The sequence below is a fragment of the Solea solea genome, chromosome 12 (genome assembly GCF_958295425.1).
Source record: "Solea solea chromosome 12, fSolSol10.1, whole genome shotgun sequence".
NCBI lineage: Eukaryota > Metazoa > Chordata > Actinopteri > Pleuronectiformes > Soleidae > Solea > Solea solea.
The window spans coordinates 19,017,514-19,034,420 of NC_081145.1; the positions used below are offsets into that span (position 1 = coordinate 19,017,514).

The following is a 16,907-nucleotide window of genomic DNA, read 5'->3' on the forward strand; positions in this document are numbered from 1 at the left end:
TTTCTACCCATCTGCTGTTGGTCTCTTGAACACAACCCTGCCTACACCCACCACATAAAAACAAACATGTCATCCGCAATCCAGCCAACGTTATATTAATGTGAACAGATGTAGATTTATGCGTCACATTATAAGTCAAGTCAACTTTATTTCTATAGAGCACATTTAAAAAAAACAAAGTGCTTTACAGATTTAAAGGCACAGCAACATAAAAGATATAAAACGTCAAATTAATAAAAAAAAGTGACATAATAAAATAGTAAAATGGTAAAAAAAAACTGCATATAATTGTCCGGTTAACACAAACCATATAAAAAAAATAATAATTAATAATTCCTTTAAACCCACTGCACCTTCGGAAAATATTTTGTGTTTGTGTTACTGTGAAAATTTTTTTAATATCTTAGGTTTTTATTTTCTAATTTTATTTTATTCTATTTAAATGCACCAAAACACCAAGTCAAATTCCATGTGTGTGTAAATGTTGTACTTGGGCAATAAAAAAAAAAACACCAATTCTGATTCTAATTCTGATTGTGAGTCTGACTACAGCCAGAAAGTCAAAGTAATCCCAGTTTATTTACAGTGTTAGTGTTTTTTGGTTTCACTCTTTAGTTTATTGTTATTGCGCAGGAGCAGCAGGAGATCAATTAAATCACCTATTTTGTTCGTGGGGGTGGGTGTTACAGAAGACCCACTGCTGGGTTGATACAACAACAGTGTCAGCGATTGCTCACCTTTGCACACTGTGCTCTGTGTGTGTGTGTGTGTGTGTGTGTGTGTGCAGACCTGCTAATTGATTTCATCCCTGAGGAAAGTCGTTTCATCATACTCTGTGTTTTTAACCCTTGTCTTACAGCAGCCTTTCAACACTTAGTCTGCATGGAGACTCGGGCTCATGGGAAATTATAACCTCCTGAGTGTGTGTGTGTGTGTGTGTGTGTGTGACAGGGGTACTGGATACATGAGGACATGAGGACGGATTAAGATAATATGGAGCATTTTTGTTAAATAATATTCAGAACGATGCTCATCAACTGGACAGTAAATGTTAAATATTTCATATACAAAACATGAAGCAGAATAGATAACTAAATAGATAAGATACATCACCAACTGCAGAGTATTTGATGATTTTTCTGGTGATTCTTGCTCAGGCTGAACCATGGTTGATTAAAAAATGTAAACTTTCTCCAGATAATGACGTCACAAGTATAATTATCAATGTAACTGTGCGACAAATGTCCACACTGTGGTCTGAATATTAACCACCAAAACACAAATTTCACAAATATCTCCACGTATCCAAGCAGAAATCTTAACAGCCAGATCAGTGCTAACGCGGGACATAAAAGTATAATGTGTGTGACGCGCTGACAAAGCTAAACGGGTTTGTTTTTGTCTCGTCACAGGCGAGGCGGGTGTTGTATGTTACAGTCTGAGCCTGACACTGAACAGGAATTGGGTGTGTCAAAACTGGGACACAGGTTAAAACTGATTCCACTACAGTCAGGTGAGTCGTACTCTTTCATGTTGTGGCCATTGTCACAGGCAACGTGAACAACAAAGACAGTTGAATTGAATTTGTGACATAATTCAGTCTTCCAAAAATGAGTGTGACATTTGTGAGATGTGGTTTTCTGTAGTAATTGACATGTAATTCAGGGGAAAACTTCCTGTGTTCAGTTTGCATAATTATGTTAAATAGGATACATGGGTTTCTATTTGCATCCTCCTCTTGTCATGCAATCTTCCGCTGGGCACAGATAATAAAAAGACAACAGTAATACAATGTAATCATGTATTTTTATTTGACAAAGCACCTACTGAAATAGTTTTACTATTAACAATTTTTTTTCCAGCTGTACGATGTTAATGTGACAAGCTGAGGGAGTCACGCGGGACCGAGTGCTTGAGTCTTTGCAAGACGTCCGTCCCCGATCTCAGTGCTAAAAGGCCACTATTATCTGCCATCGTGTATCAAAATACAGGACATGAAGTAAAATATAGGAATAACAAGAATTGCACCAAAACACCTACATATCCATTATCATGCTTAAATAAAAACACTTTATACAGTAAAGCTCTGCTTTTAAAGATATTACAATCATCTAAATCTAGACATTAAACAAAAACACACATACAAACAATTTGTAAAAAATAACTGACAAGCTCCATAGGGCATAAATACATAAGTTACATTACTAGGTCAGTATATAAGGCATACAAAACAACAATATTACACACGTTAACGCTGAGTTTACAATGAGCAAAGTGTCAGCCAGTGCACACAATGTATAAAACCTGTTGAGGTACAAAGTTGTTTAACATGACACCAAACATTAAAAGTTGGCCTAACATCAAATTTTCTAAACGGCCTAAATCAAAATCACTGTTGCATTGCAACCAATCACAAGTTCTTATCCAAAAAAGGAAATAAAACATTCAGTGTTCGGGACTTGTCCTTTCCAAGGCAGTGTCCAGGTACGCCCGCATCTTCTCTCTGTGGGTCCGAGTGAAGCAGTGGCCAATGACCTTCTCGGCCTCCCGGACTCGCCTTTGAAAGCGGTCCCGGTCTCGTGCCATCACCTCCCAGTGTCCTTTACGCGATGTCTGACGGGCGAACAGCCACGTCCGCATCACGTGGACTTGGACGACAGGAGAAAATTGCACCTGAAAACCAGAGGAATAGGCATTTTGTTAAAAGGAGGATTTTGTTTTTAATTCACATAAAACAGATGAAACCTAGTGTGAAGATTTCAGAAGACAGAACTCACTGACTGTTCTTGTTTTTCTGCCTCAAGGATTATTTTTAGAGTCTGATGTAACACGGCATTAATTGACGCGGTATTTAAAATGACTTTGCAATGCTGCTGCAACTCCTTCAGTCCGTGTGGAAGTCAAACTCTCTGCTGACTCGCTCGAGTCACATGACCAGCTTTAGTCATAGCGACCGGCAGCGTTGCTAGCCGACAACAAACAACTCAGTCTGACACACTGTTCAGTTCAGTGTGTGTGTGTGTGTGTGGACAGAGACGGGGATTTACCCTTTAATCTTTGACATTCACATTCTCAACAGTCAGCAGAGGAAACTCCCATGAGAGATTGATGTGTTAAAATATGGACTCACATTGTCTTCTGTATCTAAAATTTTGAAATTCAGGTTTCTTTTGTTTTTCCGTTTCCTTTTACTCATTAGAACCTGAATACATCGTCTTAAATAACCAGTCTACATGAGGCGTGTCCGTCTGTCAGTATTACTAAATCATTAAATACTAAATTATTTACTAAATTAGTAAATAAAGGATACCAGAAGATGTTAGCTATCCATTTAAATATATAATCTATATTAAAATAACTAAAAACTGGACTTACGTTTCACACATTGTCATCGTATTTGATTCAGTGTCCTGTTATTATGTCAAGAAGTCAGTCATCAGTTACTATTATACTACTATATAACAAAAGTGAAACAAAAACTAAACTCTGGCAATAACGGGTGAACGTCACATCGTGCTCTCTGAGAAATGATTATTCCGGGCCAAAATAATGAATAAAAAGTATTTACGCATGTAAAAATGCCAGTACTCAAAATAGTAACATTAAGAAGAATGAGTACTGCATAGTGGACAGTACCAGCACACTGAACACAACGTTAAAGATTCTGTGTTCAATTACCTTCTTCAAAGTTCTGCTGGCCTTGCTTTGCTTGCTCTCCTGTGATTGTGAATTAGGTTTTTGTGCTGGTCTTTTCCAAGGCACCAGTGTTTTGTCTGGAAGGGGATGACACTTAAATGTTCTCTCTGGCAAAGGCGGCATGGTGGGTCGGGATTTTCTGCATTTATCTGCGTCTTTTTCACATTTCTTGAGCTTCATAGGTGGGTTTTTGGAGTGCTGGACTTTAAGAGGAGCTTTTTTCTCAGACTGGGACTCTGTCGTTGGGTTGCTCTGTAGGCAGGCTCGAAAGTTGAGAGGGTGATATGGGTCATCGTGCTGGCAGAGAGACTTCCAGATCTGCTCTTCTTCGTCATCCTCAGATGAAGAAGGAAAGCTGATCTCCTTCTCGTCTGTATCTGGCTTGGGGGGTGGTGTGGGAAGTGAGGCCTGTACTTTAGAGACTGTGGTGGTGGTGGTGGTGGTTTTGGATATGGTGCTGATTGTGCATGCAGTAAAGCACAGAGGACTATAGGGGTCAGCAGGACTGCTGAAAAAGTCCCAAAGTCTCTCATTCTCCTCTTTGTCAATGTCAGGACTTGAACCATCTGAGCTGGACCAGCTGATTTCACTGTCGGAACGACTGACCAAGTTACTGAGGCCCTGCGGCCCCAGCCTCTCCTCGCTGGACTTACTCACTGACATCACGTCAGTATCGCTGCTGTCCCTTGCTTCACTTTTACTTTTACACATGCCTGCGTTTGTCGAAGTACATGCGGAGAAAAAGAAGGGATTGTAGGGATCACTCGATTTCGATAGAGATTCCCAGAGTGCCTTGCTTTCCTCACTGTCGAATTCTACTATACTCTGGTCTTCCTCGCTACTCCAGGTACTCCAGCTTCTTTCCTCCTCCGATGTGTCGTGTTTGAAATGATTCCCTTTTGTAATATCCTGTTGGAAGATTTTCTCAGCACCGTTACCACAGGCCTCACCTAAACTGGAGCCGTCGCTGCTTGACACAAAGATGTTCCAGTCACCGGGGAAGCCCATTTTCCAGGTGGACTGGTGTCCGAGAAAGATGCCCTCTTCTTTCCCAGCTGTTCTGGACACAAAGTCGTCCACCAGCCCGCAGCAGAGGTCGTCAGCTCGCAGACTGGACAGCAGGGCCTCGGCAGTGGATTTCCCGGGGAAGGTGTCGCCGACGTCGGCACAGAAATCCGAGAGGGGATTTGAACCACCGACCATGACTCCGTTCTCTCCGTCAAACAAAGATGAGAAAAGAAAGGATTCGGACGGATTCGCTGCCGAGGTCATGTGCTGGATGTGCTGCCCCGTCTCATCCGTGATTCTCACGTGGACTTCGAACCTGAACATCTGGAAAACTGGAGAAAAAAAAAAGTGTAATGTTAGAAATTCAACTGACAATTATGTCCTGTGTAACTGTCCTCTGTAAAGTCAAATGTGTGGTTTTTTTTTACCTTTTCCAAAAATACAAGGTTTTAACGAAATCGAGTTAAACCAGTCATGACTTCTCACTGTAAATTTTGTAGTGGGCTTATCATCTTTAAAGTGGGTCACAGCCATATTTCAAGTAACTTTAACTGCCCCGAGTTACTGGAAATATTGTTGTGACAGGATAAGAAGTAAAACTTAAATTCAGGAGAGACCTACTGGGTCTAGAAATACGGTCAGACTGAATGTAAGGGTATTAAATGGGATCACTGCATGATTTCTGTCTTTCACAGTGCTAGTAAACATTAAGAGAAGTGTGCAGTGACGTCATTAGTGTCTGCTTCAGAGGGAGCAACTTCTATCACGATCGCCCACGTCTGTTTCCTCGTTTAATACTAATCCGCCCAACATTTAATCGGTTGTGGGAGAAAAACCCCAAAGATTTGAATATGATGAAAGTACCAAGAGTTAATAGGCAACAGAAATCAAAGAAAGACTACACTGTGTACCTCTTACTGTACGACCTGTCCTAGTATTAGGACAGGACATGAAAACATCGAGGAAAGCGAGGAAAGGGAGTAAAAGTTCCATTAGGAGAAACATCGTGTAAAAGAATAATAATAAAATCAAAACCCGACCGACTTTAGTTAAACGTGAATTAAAACATAAACGGGTTCCTATTTACTCTAGTCTTTCCAGTCTGAGTGGACAATATAGAGGAGTTGGACTTTGACACAAAGGGTACGGACGCTGTAAGCACGCAGTTCGAATCCTCACCTGACAGGAACGTGTAGTAGATGACCTGAAGCAGCAGTCGAAGCTGTTCCCACACCACGGTCAGAATCTGTTTAGTCCAGGGAAGAAGCGCCATCCCTCCGATACCGAACCTCTCCACCGCCGTCCCCCCAGAAACCTTATCGGTAGCTACAGTCGAAGCCATGTCTTGAACTTCTTTCCCCCTCTTCGACCTGGACTGTGGCGGGTTTGTCAGACAAAAATAATCCTCACGTATTCTGGTATTCCTCGTCGAAAACCAACAGATTTCGTGTACTAGTCGGTGACAGATACGCGCCACTATTATGTCGCTTCATTTTCGGGCAGGTCAGTGACATTTTTTTCCGATCTCCCTCGTCAAATGTTCGCATGTAATCTCTCCATGTTTCTCAGTCGTGTTTAGTCGTCGTTGTAGAAATGGTGAATGCGTCGGGGCACGGACAGACTACCTCTTTAAAAATAAACACGTAACGTCACGCTGCGCTGTGATTGGATCCCGCGGCTGTCACTCATTAAAGGCAAAGACATTACGCAATGTATGACGGAAGGAAAATGCCAGTAAATTCCCGTCAGTCTCGCGTCACAATTGACAACAAAATCACGGTTCTCTTTCCAATCTCGTATGAAAGCGAAAAGTATTGTTTGATCAATGGAAGTCGAAAACCGAAATAATCGATTAGTGCCTGCACTGATAACGAAAATAAGGTTTAGTACCTTGTTATTGTCTATAAAATAAATGTAATGAATTTATTAAATAACCATATAAAATCGACTTTTAAATGCAATTGTTATAATATACAGTTGTACTATTTTGTTATTCAGTATCTTAACCAAGTGCCATTAGATTTGTATATTTAAAGGTAATAATCCTTAGCATACAAGCCCTTCTATAGAGCCATAGTATATTTAAAATGAAACAGTCTGAAAATGAAATTGGCACATTGCTAAAAAAAGGCAATGTTCCGATTCTGGGACTAAACATCATTCAGAAAGTAGTTTCAATTCCACTGTACACCTCATTTATTGGCTTAATATCAATTGAGCATGAAAAGGTGTCCTTTTTATAAACATGGAGCAAGACAAATTCAAGTATAGTTTTAAAAATGAGAAAGTACAGCACTACACTGTATTAATCTTAAATTCAAATTAACTTCACTGATTTGGTTAATATAATTTAAATCTATTTCAATCAAGCATAGAATTTCGAAATCACTGAAAGCCCAAACAGTGCTTTGTCTCTACACCAGAACAGTTGCACACAAAGGCTCTGAATAATCATTGATATTTAAAAAAAGAAAAAGCACAATTTTCAATTTAATTGTTTTATTACTCCAAAAAGTGATTCTTTATGCCACCAGAGCAGAAGCTGTAGAGGACTCACTGTAAACAGAAATAAAACAGACCATTAGGGGGAGCACTACTCAAATAACCATAAGCATTTACACATACAGTGTTCATAACATGTGGTCGTGTGCAGATAAACACTTTTAAGGCATTCACCAACACATCAAGTGTTACAACTTTTACGATACATCGGTTATAGCAGGTCAGGTATTATGGTCAGCCTCCAAAGGTGGTGCAGACAGCTGCATTAACTTTATAAAGTTTAGTTGGAACATGAAGTATTGCTGATAAAATGTAATAAGTTTTGTGTCCACTTAAGGATCCACATAGGAATCCATATCTGGAAAATGATGCCAACAATTGACATGGCAATAGCAGTATAACATGTATAGTAGTAGTGACAGGTAAGGTGTAATTTCACTGTGTGAAGGGGACTGGCAGATGAGGCACAAGTAGCCACTCTGCTAATTTACCTCCAGCATTTTTCTTGCACAACAGAAATATCACTGCTCTAAATGAAGTGAAGAACGTGACAATGATTTGTGCCTTTTTCATGATGCATTTCACTAGAATAGATATACGTTATATGCCATTATGTCACTGAGCTTATTTCCAAAACAGATTTTTTTTATTTTAAAAGTTCCAAAAGCAGAACCTATACGTACTACTTCCAGTTGGGGGCCAGTACTCTTTTGGTCTTGTAGTAACGGGCCAGCCTGTGGATCCTGCTCTCAATGAGAATCAGGCGGAACTTGGCATCCTTGTCCTGAAAGTGAGAATATAAGATGTTAAAACTAAGTGACATAGAATTAACATGCAAGATTAAAAGTCAAATTTAAAAGTGCAAGGAAGCATAAACATGTCTACTGTCACCTAACTGGTGATATTTGCACAATACAGTACAATGATACTTTGCTGCTACCTAAGGCCAAATAAAAACACAACTGCACAGGGTCTAGTCCTGTAATACCTTTCTGTTTCTCTCCAGATGCTTCCTGACTGCCACAGCCTTCTTGATAAGATGGTAGAGATCCTCGGGCAGGTCAGGGGCGAGACCCTTGGACTTGAGGATCCTCAGGATTTTGTTGCCAGTGACAAAACGTACCTGGGCCACACCATGGGAGTCCCTAAGAATCACACCTGTATATTGCAACAAATTAGTTTGTAACATGGATAGTGCAACACATGAAGACCATTTCAAAGATTACAGTTTGGAGTGCTACTGATTTTAATTTCAAATAAATGATGTATCCTACTTACAATACAGTTGCCAAAGTAAGAAATACACCTTTGTAAAACCACAACGGCCCCCTTTACACCGGACATTAAAATGGGTTTTTCTGTGATCTGACTGCAATCGTATAGTGCCTGACCTGTAAATTCACCCATGGACGGATTGTTATCTGATCTGCAAAACCACCTGAGGTGGTTGGAAATACTTTGTGACGACATTGAACAGGAGTGTAAATGATTCTCCGATGCATTTCCAGTGCATCTCTGCTCCACCCTCAACTATGTGAGCATAAATATGCTGGTGGCTCCGAGCACAGCTAATGTGAAAGTGTCTGTTTTAGGCTTGTTGAAGACCACTTATTCCCCTGCTCTTCCAAACAGGGGACCATACAATAGCGTGATTTCACAGGCGGTTCACGTTATTAATGACAGCGCACAGGACGTAAAGCTGTAGTGCACTGCTGGAAATCTTCGCATAAGAGAGGAAGGTGGGCGACCTTGATCAGATAGCGATCAGATGTGGACAACAGAGAGAGAGAGAGACATACGTACATAAATGCATGTTGTTTAGTGCTATCCGCTTGATATCTGATCACAGAAACACATTCTAATGCCAGGTGTAAAGAGGCTATAGTTCAACAGGACCAATGACCAGATCTGTTAAGCTGTCAATTTAATGGTCACTACTTCAAACATTTATAGATTTACCAAAAGCTGTTTTAGACTTTTTTGTTTGTAACAAGTATAAATATTGGGTCATGACAAAAAGTAAAACTAATATTTAACTTTAAAGTAAAGAAAACCGAAGTGTTTACATTTAAGACTAAAATTGTTTTAGATTTTGATCGGTACCTACAAGTAAAGGATATTTTCTTGTAAGAGTAGTAAGAAATGTTTGAAGGATGCCTGCTGAGTGAAGTTAAGGATAAAGTGACATTAAAATCATGAGCTTAAATGTAATTAAAGCAAATATAATAGAAGTATTAAACAAACAAATTGCATGATTTCCCAAAATCGTGCCGCACTGTTAAATCTGTTCTCATCAACTCATACAAGAGTAACATTACAAATACTTTGTGCTGCTCATTGAAATGCTTACCAATCTGAGAGGGGGTCAGGCCTTTTTTGGCCAGTTTGAAGATCTGCTCTTTGACATCATCGGATGTAAGCTTGAGCCACTGCAGATGATAAAATGACCGTCAATGATTCTGAGATATTCAAACAGGTGTTCTGACAAATCATGCTACCCATCCATATGTGCTACTTCGTGGTTCTGCGCATGATAATTGTAATAGATTATAATTGAGTATAAAAACACGCTTCCCATATTCTACATACAAGGTAATTTTGTACTGAGAGCATTTTTTGATAGGGGCTATCGGCCTATCGACTTATGCTATTTGATCAAAACATGCTGTCCGTATTCTTATATATTTAACTACGTGTTACCCAAAACCGTAAGGTAGCATTTTTAGATAGAGCAGCAAAACTCATTGACAAAACGCATGTGTATATATACTTACAGTGGGGACACTGCGCCTGTAAGGCAGAGCTGACTGGGACAAGCCCTTTCTGTGGAAAGAAAACTTCAAGTTACACGGAGAAAGAAGAAAAGTCTGGATTATGACAATAATGGCAATAATAATTAGGCCCAGCCAATGTTAGCGTCGTACAAGAACATATTGACACCAAGTGCTTGCGATTCAGAGGGAACATTTTTTTCATAAAATCACAAGTAAGTTTCACATCAGGACTATGGACTTGTAATTTGTCACTGCCAAATTGTAATTTAAAGTCAAAATGTTACATCAAGGTAAGCCGCGAGTATCGCTGGCTAATGCTAGCTAACTAGCTAGCCAGCCGGAGGTAGATGTCGATTGTGAGGGTGCGAGTGTTTAAGTATTTTTCTCGCTTCTAAATCGAGCTGGAGTGTTCAGTTTGGTGCTATGTGGTTGATTAGGGGTTTAAAAGCTACATCCCACCACAAAAACCGACCTCACAAAGCTAAATATTCGCTTAAAATTAGAAAAATTGAGCTCACCCGGGAGCGTGCATGCGACCCATGATGGCGGTAGAGGAAGAGAGGCCGCACACGCGACAGAAAATGGTATTTTGCGCCTGCGCCGGAAATTACGTAGTTACGTCTGAAAAAGCCTCATCGACGCATTCAAGAAATATTGTTTTCAAATGTTTATTTAAAGCATAAAAAAGGAAATACATAAGTTAATAATTAATGTTATTGATACATTTTGTCATTAAGTGGCATAAAACCCACGCTGGCCACAAACTGAAGTTTAGAAAAGAACAGCGCTTATATTTCAACAAAACTAGGTTTACGCCCAGATTTGAACACAGAAGTAAACGGATAACATTAGAATTCTAACAATTTGACGATTTTACAGACGAATTATCATGAATAACCATATACTTTGTCAAGATCTCAATATTGATCACTGGCCATAACCGAGAAGCCACAACATATATAATCACACGTTGAATAACAATATGATACATATTTTAATATAGTGTATTTTAATATTTTTAATCTTTATTTTAAGGAGGGGTCTTCTGCTGCTGTAAGCCCCTTTTGCTTCGTAGTTTAATATGTTGTTGTGTATTTAGGACGATAATACTGATTGTAACAAGTGGTTGTTTGAGTTACTGTTGCCTTTCTTTAATCCAGGCCAGAGTCTGCACCACCTCTGGCATCAAACCTCCTATTCAAAGTTTCATAAATCACATTTCCTCCTGTCTGCTCAGTTTGAACTTCAGCAGGTTGTCTTGATAATGTCTACATGTACAAAATGTGTGACTGCCTGAAAAAAGCAGATGGACAGGTGTACCTAATAAAGTAGCTGGCAAGTGTATATTTTAATAAATTTCGTAAATTGGATCTTTTTTTTTTTTTTTACAGCCAAATCTAAGGTCTACCTGCAATACCTCCAAGACCCCCCAATTGGCCATGGCATTTTGTCACTTTAAAATAAGAATCCTTTTCCTGAAATAGACAAGTATGACTTAAACATGCAATTCTGAATCTATATATTGTTTTAAGTTGTGTTCAGACACAACACTGTAGCAAACTAACATCAAAAACAGAGTAATTGTGATGAATTGTTTTTACCGTTATATGCCAGAATCTGGTTCAAATCCAAACAAGCCTTGGTTACAACGAACACATTTTTAACAATAGAGGCAATGAATCACATCATATTAGTTCCAAAAACATTTAATTGCTTTAGGAAAGAGGAATTACAGTACACACTGATCCATTCAGATTACAGGTCACCAATTAAGAATAAATAACTGGCCATGTTAATACAAACTCTTCTTGCCGTCTTTGTACAGTCACTAAAAGAATGGATCAAGTCACTAATATTTATAGTGTGAGTGTCGCTCTTAAATCATATTTTGTCTTGTAGATCTCTTAAAAACTTTTCAGATAAATTCATCAAAATTGCTTTATTAAACATTAACAACAACTTTAGATTTATAGTTAGAAGTGAGTGGAGAAGAAAGCAGCCGTTTTATTTTTGCTCACGATCTTGTTCCCTTTAGAAAGATGTTTTAAGTTTGAGTTGCCCTTTTACCACTGACCTATGGTCAGCGTGCATTATCTCAAGATTATAGAATGGACTAGATCTGTACTTCCCTTGCAGTTTATTAATATAATTACCCATGTCGGCCTGCATGGCATGAGTACACCATGATTAGGGGCCGGGTGCGAGTGTGGTATTGTTGCCAATGTGGGAAAAAGCCTCATCTCCACACGCTACATTTCTAAAACTGCTTTCTGCAAGTCTGCATTGTGGTTTTGAACCACCTGAAAGAAACGCAGGACTGACATATGATCCATGTGAAAGGGCAACATCTTCTCTTCATCCAAAGCAAAGACAAGAGTGTGTTCCAAGCTTATGATAAAAGTTCCCCTTTAAGGTGTGCTGTGTGAAAATTGTCAAGTAATACCACGACAGAAAGACCTGGTAGTGTGCATTTAGTGGCAGTCCACTGTTAAAAAATACACCTTAAGATGCCAGTCTCGCAGCAGACCTGCTCTGAAAGATCTACTCATGTAGCTTTACAGAATATATATATATTTTAATAAGGACAAATCACATTGTTAATAAAATATACATAGCAATAAGGCCAAGTTGAGCATTAAAAAGACATTGTGAGCACAAACAAAGGCACCCTTTTGGTGAGAGTGATTTGATTTGCCGTCCTCATTAATTTTGGCACATTCTCAGGGGAATAATAATAAGGTCACTGTTGATTTTTTTTTTGTAATGTGGTGTTTTGGACTACTCTACTCAGAAGTGTCTGATGCAGAGCAGGAAACCCTGATGCCTCCTTATTTGTCCATGGAGAAAATAAACATGTAAAGTGTAAAAATGAGCCCTTTCTGGTCTATTCCTTAAAAAAGAACTGGGTAAATCTATATATTCTCTCCTGCAAGTAAGCCGTTTTGGTCCTCTAATATCAAAATGTACAAATCATTACAGTTCTTTGTTATAGTTTAGGAAAAAAAGAGAAACACAATAAGTGGAGGCCATTTGTCACAGAAACAATCTTGATTAGTGACAATGGGAGAGAAACTAGTGTAGAATTGAGAACAGGCTCTGAGTGAAGAGGCCTGTTTCGGTCGTTGTTCCTCTGTTGTTGAGTCTCAAGTTTTTATTCTGCATTCATGTCATATGGGATTAAACTCAAAGGCAACGGGATGACAGGAGGTTTTAATTTATTAGTATAAATGTGTTTTAGCAAAATTTTGATCCTGCCATGATAATTATGATTAGAACAGCACTAATTACATACTTTAATGATGTCATATATCACCAAAGACATGATGATTCATCTCTGACCAATATTTTCAAGTCAGGCTGCATCAGCTGCCTTTCCCATATGATGTGAATGCAGCTTTTGTCTGGAGAGTCGTTGTTCGGCTTCAGGGAGGGACAAGTGGGCGCTAAAAGTATGGAACTGCTGTAAGTTTGTACCACTTGACCGTCTCCTTGCTGAGGTCAAAGTCTTTGAGTCTGAGCGTGATCCCGCCCAGAAAGTAGTTCTCACGCAGTGACTCGGCACTGAGCACACTCAGTTGAAGCTCCCGCAGGCCCAGGGTTTCTTTACTGTAGCCACTGTACACCAGCTGTGGAGGAAGAGAAAAGTATGTATTTGGGTCAGTTGCATCTTGGTGTTGAATGACCCAGTTAACTGCACGTTCTTATTAACTTTGAAAAACGAATGAACTCATTTTACATTTCTTAAACCCAAACCCCTGCTTTCTAGAGGTCAGGAGCTATAAATATATAATGTTAATGATGGCAACAGTATTTTTGATTTCCTAACCATCTCATTGAAAGTTGGGTTTCGGGTTTTCCTGGAGATCTTTGTCTTGCGTTTGGAAGTCTTGTGTGGATCAGGAAGCAGGTAGGTTTTAACATACGGGTTGGGATCTGTTCCATCTTCAGAAACCTGAAGATCAACAAGACGGTAAATAGAGTGACAACAGACAAACAAGAATGAAACAGTATTAAACTGCATCTAAATAATCACTGTTTTTACCAGATCCCTGATGTGCATGACCATGATGAAGAGAGTGCTGTTCCTGTAGGAGATAGAGAGCTTCACTTCTCCCTCCACTCGTCCAGAAGTGGGACTCAGTGGAGGCTCTGCAACAGACACGCATCAAACATCACAAACATGAAGTTAAAATTACAAAACACATACATTTTTCCAACACTGGTAGAGTCTATTATGAAGGCCACAGTGCATTCAAATTGCCAACACGATTCTGCTACTGTTCTGTTCTAAAATAAGTTTTTTTTAATACAAAAAAATCAGTGGACGCAACTACTTTGCTTTACTTGTCTTTGCTGGTCAGCAAGTGACAAAAATTATTTATTGACATTATTGACTAAATTATGACTATTTTGTTTGAGAACCAAGTTGAACTCCTTTGAAACAGAAGAGAGAACAAGAGAGAACGAGAAAGTAAATCTACACACAGTGTGACAAATGTGACTAATACTAATCAAATACTTGCCTGGTGCTTTGGCTGTGGCATCTAAACCTTCCGTCTTGTCATCCCGTGCAATCGGATGAAAGAAAGTGTAGATCAGATCGCACTAAAGGATGACACAGAGGAGCATGGGTTTATTCACTGCCGTGTACAAATGAATGACAAAATCCCATTGAACACTACTGATTTGATTGTGTGTGCATGCCTGAGTGACTTCTGTGGAGCTCCTCATCAGGTTGTGGACATAGTTGTTGAGCTCCAGCTTCCTCTTGGCTGCCACTTCTTTAATGTGGGTGCGGCCAAGCACCATTTTGTTAGAGAAACTAGAAACAAAATAGACAGTCATGGCATATTCAGTATCACAGGAGCTGCTCCCAAGAGAACATTTGCATAGATATCTCAAAAGGTTACAGGAGATATGTTTGGTATGAGTCCATACAGTATACTCTTGATGACTCTTGATGAGACGTAATAAGAGGCTGAAGGTCACAGCAAACATGAGTTCTTACCTTGGCAGCTTCCACAGAGGAAAAAGTATGGTCAGTTTGTTGTGGAGCTCCTGGAACTCATCAAAAGTGCGGAAGACAAACTGGGGCTCATTCTGACCATCTCTTAGGATCCTCACTACATATGTCTGCAAAGAGGGTACACAGAGTGAGACAGGTGTTGGTACTGTCCCCGTTTTACACGATTGATGTCATTCGTTTTAAGACAAATACACCACTTCAGGACTCACATAATGCTTGTCGGGGTTGTATCTCTTCTGGAAGGAAAAGATGGTCGCATGGACGATGCGGCCCTCCTGTTTCAGGGTGTAGGTTTTGGGGGAGAAAGACAGTATAGGCTCATCATTGGTCGGCAGGCCAGAGAATCGTAGCTGGGCAAGGTTATGGATAAAGAAGTTGAACTTGGTGGCCACACTTCCCAGACTGGACTCGATTAACCTGGAGAGATGGAGTTAAGAGAGGGGGAATAAGGAGAAAATCACAAAAACACAGTACATCTGATATTGCAGCTAGTGTGTAGAGAGGTTTCATTGCTGTAATGCGACACAGCATCTAGTGTAATCTTGTTCTCCCTATGCTCATACTGCCATCTGGGGGATTTTGGGTTTTTTTTGTATCAGAGAAACTCACACTTATCAAAATAAGATATACTGAAAACAAAAGGAGCCAAATCAAGTAAAACATAGAAGATGGCTTGATTTCAATCTTGTTCTGTTCTCAGTTTTAAGTTTGTAAGATTTTACCAGGACACCAGATTAGCTGCTGCTGCTACTAAAAATTTTATTTGTACAGTCAGCCAGGTCATAGTCAAGTCCAGTTGCTTACAGCTAACTACTGAAGATGCATATACAGTACAAATGCATTATACACTATGCACACATACTTATAGAAATACATTTTGTGAAGTCTTTAAAACAAAGAACAAACACTGTTCCAAAGTTTGGGAGGGGTGACAGTTGTGGTGTGTTTACCTGGTGAAGAAGATGGTCGCCTCAGCATCAGTGTTGTGAGGCTGCAGAGCATCAAAAACATACTTGAGATCCTGGGAGCCGGTCAGTTCTGGAAGGCCCGATGAGGTCATCTATGACACAAAGAACACAAAGATGCCTGGTTTTCGTGGGGGAAAGTAAACAAGCTCCTTTAACGATATATTTGTCACATTTCTACCAACATCTATACTTTCATTTCCTATCCAAACACCACCAAAGTTGGCCCTGCACACACACAGTGGTGCCAAGTTTGACGCCCGTCAAGTCACTGGACATTTATAGGATTAACAGGCAGACAGACATTTATAGAACTAGATAAGACTAAATCTTTAGGATTTTTTACTTCTTACTTTATTCTGTGTATATATATATGTATGTATATATATATACATATCTACTGTATATAAGCACTATTACCAAGCAAAGTACAGTAAATAAAACCACTGATAACACCAAAGTACCATCGTGCATTTTGTAGCTTTTAGACAGTATATGAAAGTCAGTTTAAAAAGACAAAGCATGAATGAGTTACACACCAACATATTCATCTTCTCTTCTCTTAAATAAAAGCCTTATGCCTCACGAAAAGCTCTGAGAATTCCCCTTTGTGTGTGAAAGGTGGTACAAATAAATTCTTCTCTTAAGAAATACGACATATATAAGAATTGTCTTTTAAAAATAACACAACATAGTCACGTATGCGGCAAACTATTCAGTTACAGGACAACAGAGATGCACTGATTTATTATCAAGACAGGACAGCAAGAGCGCTGCTCTTCTGGCTCTTGCAGGTACAGCTTAACTGGGAGGATGAAAAAGCAGCCAAAACTGCCGAGAGGCACAAAAATCAGAAAAAAAAAAAGACAGAAAAGCTAAGGTAGTTATTAAGTCTGCAGCACACATAGAATCTAGAACAACTACTCTATAGCTGAG

General features: G+C 39.4%; 3 protein-coding genes and 1 non-coding gene across 4 annotated transcripts in view; all 4 read right to left on the reverse strand.

Moving 5' to 3' along the window:
- Window positions 1-1,787: 1,787 nt before the first annotated feature.
- ppp1r15b (protein phosphatase 1, regulatory subunit 15B) lies at window positions 1,788-6,537 on the reverse strand. Its single transcript, XM_058645877.1, has 3 exons — window positions 5,884-6,537; window positions 3,679-5,036; window positions 1,788-2,673 (listed from the first exon to the last, which is right to left on the reverse strand). Exons 1-3 carry the CDS (start codon window positions 6,044-6,046, stop codon window positions 2,446-2,448), a joined length of 1,749 nt encoding a protein of 582 aa, XP_058501860.1. The 5' UTR covers window positions 6,047-6,537; the 3' UTR covers window positions 1,788-2,445.
- A 649-nt stretch (window positions 6,538-7,186) lies between these two features.
- On the reverse strand, window positions 7,187-10,583 carry rps13 (ribosomal protein S13). The gene is made up of 6 exons (XM_058645878.1): window positions 10,499-10,583; window positions 9,981-10,029; window positions 9,557-9,635; window positions 8,195-8,364; window positions 7,890-7,990; window positions 7,187-7,260 (listed from the first exon to the last, which is right to left on the reverse strand). The coding sequence occupies exons 1-6, from the start codon at window positions 10,519-10,521 to the stop codon at window positions 7,227-7,229; spliced, it is 456 nt and encodes a 151-aa protein (XP_058501861.1). The 5' UTR covers window positions 10,522-10,583; the 3' UTR covers window positions 7,187-7,226.
- LOC131470703 (small nucleolar RNA SNORA19) lies at window positions 7,643-7,772 on the reverse strand. The gene has a single exon (XR_009241933.1). It is a non-coding gene; the product is annotated as a small nucleolar RNA SNORA19 (small nucleolar RNA).
- Window positions 10,584-11,670: 1,087 nt separating the features above from the next.
- The window catches only part of pik3c2a (phosphatidylinositol-4-phosphate 3-kinase, catalytic subunit type 2 alpha), a 35,470-nt gene continuing 30,233 nt past the window's right edge, over window positions 11,671-16,907 (reverse strand). The window contains exons 26-33 of the mRNA XM_058645157.1: window positions 15,957-16,066; window positions 15,216-15,423; window positions 14,989-15,113; window positions 14,685-14,802; window positions 14,504-14,585; window positions 14,023-14,129; window positions 13,807-13,932; window positions 11,671-13,606 (exon numbers count right to left, since the gene is read on the reverse strand). Coding sequence (XP_058501140.1) covers window positions 13,424-13,606; window positions 13,807-13,932; window positions 14,023-14,129; window positions 14,504-14,585; window positions 14,685-14,802; window positions 14,989-15,113; window positions 15,216-15,423; window positions 15,957-16,066 — 1,059 coding nt within the window. The 3' untranslated portion in view covers window positions 11,671-13,423. The remainder of the gene's footprint in view (window positions 13,607-13,806; window positions 13,933-14,022; window positions 14,130-14,503; window positions 14,586-14,684; window positions 14,803-14,988; window positions 15,114-15,215; window positions 15,424-15,956; window positions 16,067-16,907) is intronic.